A 12,256-nucleotide genomic window follows, 5' to 3' on the forward strand; every position below is an offset into this window, starting at 1 on the left:
TCTCTCTCTCCCCTGCTCACACTCTGTGTGTGTGTGTGTCTCTCTCTCTCTCAAAAGTAAATACACGCTAAAAAAAATTATGATAAACACTAAAACCTTTTTTTAAATAAAATAAATACATAATGATAAAAATAAAAAGAGGGAAGCACCGCTCCCTCGCACTCCTCCTCACGCAGTGGGTCTCAACCTTGGCTGCATTAAATCAGTTTCCGGGCTGGGGCCCAGGCACCAGTCATTGCCAGAGCTCTCCAGGTACAGCCGCGGACGGGAACCACCACCCTGACTCCCAAAGCACTCGCTGGCAAAGGCCTCCCTAAAGAGTGTCAACCCACATCGGCTTGAAGGAGCGTCTATGTGAAACACGTCTACACCACCTGTGGCTTCCTGTCTGCCTCTTGGTAGATTTACGTGGGAGACAGCCTCCCGACTCATCGCTACCCACAGGGCTGGGGGAGTCTTCGTCCCATTAAAACACCCCACACGTCACGGGCCCTCCACGAAGGGTGAGGAGACGAGCAAACACGCGGAAGGCAACACGTTTATTTCATCAGGAACTTACTGATCGCACGGGCGCCGCGACTAAAGTGCCCGTTTCAAAGAGTAAAGGGGTTCTGCGGTTTGAAACTCATGACACCACAGCGTGACCAGGCAGGTAGAGGTCCTGACCACCCCGCCCCCCGCCCCCGAGTCAGAGGTAGAAATGAAAATACAAGGGGGAAAGCATTCATTTCCAAGGTAAGGCCACGGCTCACAGCTCCACACTGTTGATTTCTTAGTACGTTGTTTGGTGGGGCCGGTGTTGGGGGTGGGGGGGGGGCGGCGGGTGACAAAGATCCCGTGTGGTTCTGATAGCTTTATCGCACACACATAGCTTTCAAAGGGAACACACTGTCCTCGTAGAAGCTGCCACTACATGGGATCTACAGTTCTTCAGGAACTAGTGAGCAACAAAGAGTATCATCCGTCACCTTCAAATGCCACCTAGGAGCCATCTCCCCAGAGCCAGTTTCTTTCTGTGGCCCAGACCCCCACCGCTAATTCAAGAAATCTTCACACAGCCTTTGTTTTAATAGAGTGTTCAGGGACTTCTACGCCTTACTGAAAAATGGCTTGGGGCACGGCCAAGATCATCGATTTCTAGCAAAGCTACGTTTTTCCAGAACGCACCTGGAGTCACTGCGCCCCGGGGTCCGTGGCCTGCTCCAGGGCTGGGGGGTCCTCGGCCGGTGGCTTGGGCAGGTCCAACATGGCGGACGAGTCTTTCCTGGGATTCCCGGTCACCAACATCCAATGGTTGCTCGGCTTTTCGACTCTGTGTGAATCCAGATGTGTGTGGACGGCCACCTCAGCTTCCTTCCCGAAATAGGTACTGGGGCAAGAGAGAAGGGACACGGGTTGGAAACGGGGGGTAACGGCCCTGGGTAAGCTGTCCACATCATCTTCAACAGCCTCTGCTCGGGGCTGCCTCTACAATGCGTCTTTGCTGGATGTTTGACCTGCTCGGGCAACGCCGAAGCGCCTGGGGTCCCATTATCGCTAAAATCCTCTTGTCAAAGGGGCGCCTGGTGGTTCAGGGCCCAACTCTTGGTTTCGGCTCAGGTCATGATCTCCCGGTTCGTGGGTTTGAGCCCCGCGTCGGGCTCTGTGCCGGCCGTGCGGGGCCTGCTTGGGATTCTCTGTCTCCCTCTCTCTCTGCCCCTTCCCAACGTGTGCTGTCTCTGTCTCTCTCGAAATCAGCAAATAAACTTGAAAACAAAATCCTCTTGTCAGGGAAAAGCTTGTGGGACACAAGGGGCTCCGGTAGGATTTGCCACGCCACCAAGTAAGTCCTTGGTGACAATATTTCATCATCGAAGGACTTCTTGCGTGGGGGGGGGCACCCTCCCCCAGCTGCCTCGCTCAGAGGCACAACCTCCACGCCCATCGTGGATGCGAAACCCTGCAGCAAAGTTCCTTCCGTACCTCAAGAAAAGATGCCTGTGGACTGCCAGCCCCCGATTCGTGCGGCAGTGATAGATGAGGATCTTTGCATTTGCCTTTAAAGAGGAAGAGACAGTGCTGTTTGCATTATGCATTAAGGCCTCCGATTCCTGAAAAGCAAAAATTTGGAAACATACTATATATTCATTTGAATTTCATTTAAAAAAAAAAAAAAAGAAGAAGAGAGGGATTGGGATGGAATAACCTAGAAGCCAAAGCGTACTGGATCAACTTCACACGTCGTTGCAGGTGCACCCACAGCAGAATGTCGTAGGGCATTCAGAGCCACGTGGGAGCAGACCTTCCCCCAACGCGAGAAATAATCAGGGGTGTTTTTAAGTGGAGAAGAAAAGGATACTCCTGATGTTCTACTGGGAAAAAAAGTAAATGAAAACAAAAAGCAGGCGTGGGCAAAGAAATCATAAATGACAGTGGCTTCCTCTGAGAGGTGGAACTTCGCTGGTTATGTTCGTGTTACTCGTTGTGCTTCTCTGATTTCTCCTTGAGGGAGCATATATTATGTTTAGAATCAGAAAAAAATAAATAAATAAATAATGTTATCATTTCAAACTCCTGGCCGCTGTAAGCTGAACGCTGTGGAGGGAGACCCGAGCGGCCCCTGACCCCCGGGGGGACGGGCCCGGCACCCACAGCAGGGCCCTCGCGCTCCCGCGGGACGTCGCCGGCCGCGGGGTGCCCATGTCAGACCAGGCCACTTCCGCAACCCGGACGGTCGAGGCACAAACAAGACAGTCTGAACATGGACGAGCCGTGAGCACGGTCCGAGCCCCAGCACAGCAAACGTCCGCCCCTCCGGGCCACCGCGGGCGACTGCCGCTTCTGGACCAAGGACAGCGTGAGCCCTCGCTCTGGCCCGCCCCGTCCGTCGCTAAGATGCGCTGAGATGCGCCACGGCAAACAGCACGGCGGACGTGCTCCACCCCGGGGGCACCGGCCGTGTGGGCTGGACGGCGTCGCCCGGCACCGTAGCCCGGCCAGGGGTGAGGCGCCAAGCGGGGTCTGGGTCAGCAACGGGCCGGGCGCCCCGCTTTCGCACGAGCACAGCCGGGACCGCGGCACGACCACGCGCGAGCCGCCGGCAGCCAGGCACTGCTCCCCCGAGCGCAGGGGACGCACTGGCCACCTACTCCTCCCCACACCTCGTCAGGCAGCCGCCGTCTTCACCCGCGCTCCACGGGGAAGGAAAATGAGACGCTAACGGTTGAGATCATGGCAACGGCGAGCGATTCAAGGAGAGCAAAGCCGGGCCGGGGGGCGCGTCGCCGCGGACCCCGCGTGCATTCTCCGTGCTAGAGGAGAGACCCTGGTGAGCGCGGGTCCGCCTGCAGAGCCCGGCAGAGGGGCGCACGGGGCCGGGCAGGCGCAGGTGGCCCTTAGCTGGGGGCCCCCTCCCGCGAGGCCACCCCACTGGTCACCCCTTCGAGTCCCTGCCCGCTGGGGTTCCGCACGCTCCCAGCGACTCCCAGCAACCCCCACTCTGCGTCCGCGGGAAGCGTCAGGAGCCAGCAGCAAAGCGCCTGGCCCAGCGGACTCGCCTTCCCGTCAGGCCCGTGCGTGGGGCCCCAGTCCCGCAGGGCCCGGGCTCCCGAGAAAACGTCAGCAGTTGGAACAGGAAGGATGGCCCCGCAGGACCCAAGCTTCCAGGCCCTGCAGAAATTTTCTTCCTGGAAGGAAGCAGGACATGACCCTCACCGTCCCGGGTGAGGGGCTCTCATCCTGACTCAGGGGCGGGCGCCCAGCCTGTGTGTGTCTACAGCTGGCGGGGGCTGGGCGGAGAGAGCACACAAGTCACTTTAGGCCCTGGCGCGCTGAGAAGCCCCGGTGTACAGACGGGAGAAAATCGCATCCTCGGAACAGCGCCCGGGTCTCCCCCAGGCAGAGCTCACCGGAACGGGGGCGCCTTCGTATTCCAGGCGCAGCTGGGGGTCCAGGAAGGCGGCCTGCCAGCAGCTCAGGTAGGAGACCTCATCCGTCAGGTACGCCTCCTGGAGCAGAGATCTCTTGGACGACTTCTGGAGGGTCCTGTGGTCACTGGATAAATACAGCTGAAAAGGACAGCACACAGATGAGCTACGTCACGCTCGAAAAGCTGGGGACACGAACAGCTAACTGGCCGACGTCAAGGGCGTTCAAAAGCAGCTTCGGAAAACCCCGTTCTTGCCGACTTTTGAGAATACTCTGTTTTCCTCTGCCTTCGAGACGCCATCTCAGAATGCTGAGGTCGCCCGCCGCCCGCATCAGCTCCACTGCCTTTCCTTCCTTTGAATTTTGTTCGTGTTTATTTATTTTTGAGAGAGAAAGAGACAGCATGAGCAGGAAGGGGCAGAGAGAGGGGGAGACACAGAATCCGAAGCGGGCTCCAGGCTCCGAGCCGTCGGCACAGAGCCCGACGCGGGGCTCGAACTCACGGACTGCGAGATCATGGCCTGAGCCGAATTCGGACGCTCAACCGACTGATCCGCCCGGGGTTTTCCTTCCTTTGAATACCAAACCCTCTGTCTCCTCCTGATCCCGCCCCCTCTCCTCACTCTCAGGACCTAGGCCTGGACCACTATTTTTCTTCTGAGAAATAATTATGCATGAAACTTGTTCCATGAAGCCAAGTGTCCTTAAAACCGTCACTGTCACAGCTACGTTTACTGTGAGCCTCGGAGGGGGGCCCACGCCCCCGTGGAGCTGATGTCCACACTTGGGATTTATTTAGGCCGCTCTCTGGCCACCTGTAACTGGGTCAGGAAGCACGCCATCCTGCAGAAAACTCCAAAATGTTAGTTGTTTGTTAGTCCTTTACTGATTCCCCTTGACCCTGAACCTGGAGGCCATCTCTGCAGATTTCGGTAGGTTTTCATGTGCAAAGCTGTGCCGTGAGGCGCTACGGGGAAGGCAGCAACGGGTTGCCATCGTGAAGGTGTTTCCTGACGAGCAGGAGAGGGGACGGAGGAGGTGAAGGGAAAGCACCCGTGAGGCATGGTGGCCAGAAGGACGTGCAGAGCTGTAGGCGGGCACACGTGGGGACATGTGCTCTCCCAGGGGCTCACAAGAGCTCTGAGGAGGAAGCAGTGTGGTGCTGGGAGCCCACGGGCAAGGTTGACGGCGTGTGGACACGGGACATGTCACAGAGGGCCTTAAATGCCACCGTGGTGGCAGCACTTACCAAGCCTGAGCCCCTAAGGGATCAATCTGGCAGCACGCATCTGCTGTGGTCTGAAGTCAGGACAGACCGGAGGGGTCAAGCCGCGGGGGGCCTGGATTGAGGTCCCAGCACTGGGGATGAAAAGACAGGGCCAGGAGCACTGCAAAGGGAGAACCGTGGGCTCGACCACAAGCTAGATGTGGGCAGGGAAGCTGGCTGGGCCCACACAGGCAGACAATGCCGACGTCAAACCACAAACCCCACTTTGTCAAAGAAAGATGATAACGACTCAGGAACAAGTCTAAAAGGTGGCGATTACCAGATTTTTTTAGGAACGCCCCGGAAACACTTGCTAATTCAAAGACAAGGTCCAGAAATATGGGAATTTGGGAAGAGAGGCAGTCGTCATCCCTGGAAAGAGAAACTACTGTCTGCCCAGAAGTCATAAGAGAACCAAGTGGGGGGCCCCTGGGGGGCTCAGTCGGTTGAGCGTCCGACTTCGGCTCAGGTCATGATCTCACGGTCCGTGAGTTCGAGCCCCGCGTCGGGCTCTGCGCTGACAGCTCAGAGCCCGGAGCCCGCTTCGGATTCTGTGTCTCCCTCTCTCTCTGCCCCTCCCCTGCTCGAGCTCTGTCTCTCTCTGTCTCTCAATAATAAATAAACGTTTAAAAAAAGAGTAAGAAGAGAACCAACTGGAAAACCACTGGAAGCGATAGGAGTGAGTGACTTCATCAAAGGCGAGCATAAACATCAATGACTTTGTCACATTTTTGTTGCAACTATGGTAACACCCAGTGGGAGATACCAAGAGACAACCTTAACGGGGATAGGCGTCAGGTCCACTTGAGGAGAACCACAAAACTTCACTGAGAGATAGGAAGAATAAATGAGTACGCGGCGGGGCACCTCAGAAGAGCATGCGTGTCATAGAGCTACTAAATCCGTGAACTTGCGCAGTTTTAGTGGCCAATCAAAACCGCCGCGTGATCTTTCTCCCCATCCAGGGGCGGGGGGGGGGGGGTGGGGGCAGAGAAACCTGCAACAGTAGCTGCATCTAACTGAGATGTTCATTCCTAATGCGATGCAGACGAAGAGGTGTGACGAGAGAGAGACAGCCCTAGAGCTGTCCGAATGTAGAGTATACCCCTCGGACAAAAATACACAACTTGAGCTCAAAGCGTCCAGATAGGAAGCTGAGAGAGCTCGTGGATGTATGGGGACTTAATGGGTGCTACGCAAGGCATGTGTCAGTGAGGAAAGAGTAATTATTCAAGAAATAACACAAATGTGGCTCTTTAGTCATTGGGGGGAAATCACATGTCTGCACGGAACCCTGTGTCAGAATAAATCTCAAGCGGCTAAGAAGGACCTGGGGCGCCTGGGGTGCTCAGTTGGTTGAGCCTCCAGCTCTGGATTTTGGCTCAGGTCATGATCCCAGGGTTGTGGGATCGAGTCCCACGTGGGGCTCTGTCCTGAGCATGGAGCCTGCTTGGGATTCTCTCTCTCTCTCTCTCTCTCTCTCTCTCCCTCCCTCCTGACCCCTCCCCCACTCTCTCTCTCTCTCTAAAATAAAAATAAATCCATTAATTAAAGAAGAAAAAACTCCAGGGCACCTGGGAGGCTCATTCAGTTGAGCATCGGACTTCGGATCAGGTCATGATCTCGCGGTTCGTGAGCTTGAACCCCACGTCGGGCTGTCTTCTGTCAACGCAGAGCCCGCTTCGGACCCTCTGCCCCCCCTCTACCCACATGTTCTCTCTCTCTCTCTCTCTCAAAAAAAAACATTAAAAAAAAAAAAAGAAGAAGAAAGCAAGAAGAAACCCCAGCACAAGGTCAACTTGAGCCATCAAGAAGTCGATGCAAGTTTCCCTTTCTATAGTATCTCTGGGGCAGGGGCAGGAATTGCAAAGGGAAACACTGATCCGTTTACTCAAAAATCCGGTAAAACAACTACCATGTCAAAGCCAAGTAGCCAAAAAAGATAGATAAATAAATAAATAAATAAATAAATAAATAAATAAAGTAAAGTAAAATAAAATAAAATAAAATAAAATAAAATAAAATAAAATAAAATAAAATAAAAATAAAAGCCACATAGCAGGTGGCAGGAAACATTACCTGCAAAATGACAGAACGTTATCGTCTGTGGAAGGGCAGGTAATAAACGCAAATCAATGCACAGGCGGAAAAGAGATAATTCATAGGAGACAAAGGAGTTGGGAGAGTTAAGGAGAGAGTGGAGGAGAGAGAGGTAGGGAACAAAGGAGGGAGGGAGGGAGGGAGAGAACAGACTATAAAAGAAAGTAAGCCAAAATGTTGGGAATGTTAATCTCTGCATAGGACAACTGTGACTTACTCCCCTCCTTCAACGATTTGGTATTTTCTCTACTTTCTACGTTTCAAGTCAGGCTGCAGCTGACCACCTGTGGTGTAGGGGTTCGACTGGCAACGCTGATTTTTCTTGGTAGCACAAGAGGCAATAATGCTACACGATACAGTGATGGAAGCTGTGATTCGGTGAGAGACGGTGCGGAGTACCCAGTCCGCCGCTTAACGGCTGAGCGACCCGGGGCAAAATCACCTGACCTTGTGCCTCGGTGTCCCCATCAGTAAAATGGGCGTAAAACGGTCCCTAGCTCACAGACTTGTTCGGATATCGAAGTGAGTTCATACAAGTGAGGCAGTTAAGCATGTAGCAAGGTGCAACAATCCCACGTTATAGACGACAAAGACTCAAGAAAGGTCAACAACTTTACCCAAAGCCCCACCCCATAGATCGACATTTCAGCTGGAGTTAAACCCACACGTAGCTGGTTCTAATCCCCAGGGGAAAGAGAAAAATCAAGTTTAAAAAAAAAAAAGTGATCAGATAATACGCCTTGCTGGCCTTGGTGACATTGACAGGTGTCAGATGATTATTGATTAATCCAATCATTAACTTACAGGTGGAGCAGTGTAAATTTTGGTTTTGCGTCAGCTGCGTAGCAAAGGAGGGTTTTCTCCCTTCCTCCTTAGCGCCTGAGGGTATTCGCTTCGTAATTGGAAAAGCGACGAGGCAAGAAGTGACCCGACACCGCGTGTGCAAAGCTCCAGGCTGAGACCGGGACGAAACCAGAGACGCCTGCAGCGTTCCCTGTCCCCTTCAGCCGGCGGCCGCGACTCACCATTTTGTCTTCAAACCCTCCCGTGGTCGCGAGGCAGAAGTCCTGTCCGTATCTGAGGACTTGACCCGTGGCGTTTCCGTCTGCCCTGCGTGTCAAGAATAAGCATCACGTCAAGTCTCTGTAGTGCGATCCCTGCCACGTTCTAGTTCTGGTGCGTGCAACTCTGTTTATGACCCACGTTCTCGCTAATGCGTGTCCACACTTCCGAGATGGCCGTTTCTGTTGGCCCTCAGATCCGGCTGGCACCCTGTCCCTGCGTCCCGCCACAGCCAGAACGCACAACGCCCCTTTATCTGTGGGCCCAGAGCACGTCACGCTGCCCTGCCCTGAGGAATTCTGGTCAGGTGCGCGGACAACTGTAGAAAGATCCAGGGTGACACATTGATTTGAACACACCTAACACAGCCTTCCCCCTCAACCCTCCGGGACGCGGAACTTGTGCTCGGCGTTTGGTTGTCTCAGCATGAATGAATTACCGGTATTCAAAAGAAATCTGAAGACTAAGAGGTCGGGCTACATTTTCGTAATAGAAACATTGCTATCCTTATTTCACGAGCAAAGTGAAGGCAAGGCTTTCCTCCTGTAATCACGGATCTGCTCTCTGAGGATTTAATCGCTCATTTTGAAAACCTCAGGCACATTTTTGGTAAACAGTTCATTAAAAAGAGCAACTCCCCTTGCACCGAGCTATCTAGTTTCGCTATAAAAGCAACAGAGTGATTAAAAGCCACAGAAACACCCATAATGAGCTCCGAGCACCCCGAGAAGCTGTTAGCAAAACCCAGTCCAGGCGGAGTGTAAATTTAGTTCTCTGGATCCAATACCTCGGAAGGAAGCCTTTATAATCGAACACAAATTAGCAGTTGCCCTGAGGTTTAAGGTGAAGGGTGTGTAAAGGGCCCCAACGGCGTCCTCAGGGGGGGACGGCAAGGCGGGAATCCCAGAGAAGGTTCCCACCGCCTTGGCCTCCAGGCACCCTGAAGCTCTGCGCGCAAACACATTTATGGCAAAAACGCGCGGACAACGGGAGCGTCTCTACCTCAAAATGGTGAAAGTGTTTCTGCCAACCGGGTTCCCGGTTTGAGCTGCGCTCAGGCCACACGGCACCTCTAACTCGTCGCTCAGATGCGCTTTAATTTCATCGGGAGTCGCGCACAGGCTCAGGTCGCCGCCCAGAAACAGGTGGGCCTCCACCACCGCGTGGGCGGGGTTCACGAGCATCACCTTGTCGCCACAGCGAACATACCCATCCTCCGACACGGAAAGCTGCATCTACAACGGAAATGGGAGTTTTTCAGACTCACCTCACTGCCACGTGCACCTTCCTTCCTTCACTGTCTAGGACCCATTTCGTTGGCGGTAATACCACTCGGACCACTTGGGTAATAACCACTCTGGCTCCGTCGAGTTTTCCATTTCCTTCCTTTTCCTGCCACCAATCCCCTCCCCATTTCGTTGGGGGTAATATCACTCGGACCACTTGGGTAATAACCACTCTGGCTCCCTCAAGTTTTCCATTTCCTTCCTTTCCCTCCCACGTCGCCAAAGTCCCCCCCAAATCCCCAGTGAGGTAGAAAAAGCCGATGAAAAACCACTCAGTCTGACTCCACCACTAATGGATTCAAACTCACTGGAAATGCCTTCAGCACCAACCAAAGGGTGTTTTACATATTCCTGCACTGATGCGTTCATTTCTTCACTCGGAAAACGAGGGTAAACATAATTAAGGGCAGATTTCTCCTCTGTTCCTAAAATCTTAGGGAATTTTAAACATGGTGGTTTTCAGATCTAAAGGAAAAAACACCACCTGGTCTTTTCCAAATGATAATTCATTTATGGAACGTTTGCTTGCCTGACTCACAATTCAGTAGAATTTTGAAAACAGTGCTTGAGTTTAAAATTATCAGTCTCAGTAAGAGACTCTTTTTTTTAATGGTTTATTTATTTTTGAGAGAGAGAGAGACAGAGTGCGAGTGGGGAAAGGGCAGAGAGAGAGAGAGGGAGACACAGAATCCGAAGCAGGCTCCAGGCTCCGAGCTGTCAGCACAGAGCCCAACGCCGGGCTCGAACTCACGATCGGTGAGATCATGACCTGAGCCGAAGTCAGACGCTTAACTGACCAAGCCACCCAGGTGCCCCACCATCGTTTTTTTTTTTTTTTAATGTTTTAATTATTTTAGAGAGAGAGAGACAGAACATAAAAGGGGGAGGTGCAGACGGAAAGGGAGACACAGAATCCAAAGCAGGCTCCAGGCTCCGAGCTGTCAGCACAGAGCCCGATGCGGGGCTTGAACTCACGATCGGTGAGATCATGACCTGAGCTCAAGTCCGACATTTAACCAACTAAGCCACCCAGGCGCCCCAATAAGAGACTCTTAAACACAGAGAACAAACTGAGGGCTGACTGGGGGCAGGGCAGGGAATATGGGGGATGGGCCTTGAGGAGGGCACCTGTTGGGATGAGCACTGGGTGTCTGTATGTAAGTGATGAGCCACAGGAGTCTACCCCCAAAACCAAGAGCACACTTTATGCACTGTAGGCTAGCCGACCTGACAATAAATTATATTTTTAAAAAATTTTTAATAAAATAAAATTACCGGTCTCAAGAGATTCTCTTTGAGTCTTCTGTTTCTCTGTATGAGAAGCTGTCCTTTAGCTCTCTTCTCCAAGAAGTCCTTCATGAGCTCCTGGTGAAAGAGGGAGAGAACGTGACCCAGAAGGACAACAGGCCTGAACGATGCAGATGCTGGTGACAGGTAGGTCAGAAACACATCAAGTTGAAAGAGCAAAATTTGACCAAAAGAAATGTGAGCATAATGGGGAAGGGTGGAAATTCTCTTAGCATTTTTTTAATATTTTTGCTTCATTGTAGGATGTTTGAAAAAAATGAGAAAAGCACAAAACAGAAAGAAAGAAAAGAAAAAGCAGCATCACCTTGGAGGACTCCAGCCAGAGACAGTCCTGAGTAACCTTTGGAGGCCATGTGTCCCCCGCTGAGGTCTCAGCAGGTTGGTCGGTGATTGTGGCTGAAAGCCCACCCCCCCAACCCCCCCCCACCCCATACACACACACAGCTAGATGGACACGTGATGGCCCAGGGCCTCTTCTGAGCCAGTGTCAGTGACAGGGACACCACGGGGACACCTAGGAGGCAGTGTGTGACGGGTGGGGGAGTGCCAGGGGGCAGTGCGTCCACGTAGAGCCCCCTCCCCGCCTGGACGGCGGCCTCTGGAGCCCCTGAGTCTGTAAGGACGGAGGGAGCGTGATGGGCTCTGGACTAACCCGGAGGCACCGAGTTCGGGACGTGTGACCGGGTCAGCGGGCGGCAGGTGAACTTTCTGGGCGTTCGGAGATGCGCGGGGTGAGGGGTACTGGGCGCCTGCGGGGTGAGGAAGGAGCCCGGGACGCTGGACTTGGGGCGGGGAGGGGGGTCCCCGGGACGTACCTCCTCCAGGTAGATGTCCTCGTTCCAGTTGCCCATCCGCACTCCAGGACCATACAGGTTCTGCGCCATGGCGCCCTCTCCTCTGTCGGCCCCTGACACCGGACACCGGCGGTGTTAGCGTGCCTCGTAGTCATGGCAACCGCCCCCCCCCCGCGATTGGCCAGGCTCGGGGCCTGCTGGCCAATCAGTGACAGCACAGGAGCCAGGGGCGGGGAGGAGTGAGGGTTGGAGGCGTGGGCAAAGGAAGGGTGGGGGTAGGTGAGGGTTGGAGGGGTCGCCCTCCCCACCCCCTGCGTCTTCCACCCCCCAGGGGAGATCTACCTGAGCTGGGCTGCAGAGCAGGGGGGAGGAGAAACTCCAGCGGGCAGGCCTCTTAGAGTTAAACACGTCAAACCTTTTCCTTCTGCGGCTCTGGGCAGGCTCAGTCCGGGAAGGGTGGGGCTCTTGATCTCAGGGTCGTGAGTTCCAGCCCCACCTTGGGCGTAGAGATCAAGATCTTGAAAATAAATACG

At 53.8% G+C, this 12,256-nt stretch overlaps 1 protein-coding gene across 1 annotated transcript; it reads right to left on the reverse strand.

Moving 5' to 3' along the window:
* Nucleotides 1-783: 783 nt before the first annotated feature.
* Nucleotides 784-11,813, reverse strand: CFAP161 (cilia and flagella associated protein 161). The gene is made up of 7 exons (XM_047086841.1): nucleotides 11,745-11,813; nucleotides 10,897-10,986; nucleotides 9,338-9,570; nucleotides 8,299-8,383; nucleotides 3,888-4,046; nucleotides 1,963-2,036; nucleotides 784-1,369 (listed from the first exon to the last, which is right to left on the reverse strand). Exons 1-7 carry the CDS (start codon nucleotides 11,811-11,813, stop codon nucleotides 1,174-1,176), a joined length of 906 nt encoding a protein of 301 aa, XP_046942797.1. The 3' UTR covers nucleotides 784-1,173.
* Between the last annotated feature and the right edge of the window lie 443 nt (nucleotides 11,814-12,256).

Source organism: Lynx rufus, unplaced genomic scaffold (assembly GCF_022079265.1).
Source record: "Lynx rufus isolate CCGP_SWC_20201006 ecotype Redwood Valley unplaced genomic scaffold, mLynRuf1.p SCAF_21, whole genome shotgun sequence".
In the NCBI taxonomy this organism is placed as follows: domain Eukaryota; kingdom Metazoa; phylum Chordata; class Mammalia; order Carnivora; family Felidae; genus Lynx; species Lynx rufus.

Bases quoted from the DNA above. Each gene is read 5' to 3' on its own strand.
- CFAP161 (XM_047086841.1), bottom strand. From the start codon at position 11,813: ATGGCGCAGAACCTGTATGGTCCTGGAGTGCGGATGGGCAACTGGAAC. The intron at 10,987-11,744 runs GTACGTCCCGGG...CTCTTTCACCAG, and splicing joins AGGACATCTACCTGGAGGAG to GAGCTCATGAAGGACTTCTT. The intron at 4,047-8,298 runs GTGAGTCGCGGC...TGTCCTTTTCAG, and splicing joins GAGGGTTTGAAGACAAAATG to CTGTATTTATCCAGTGACCA.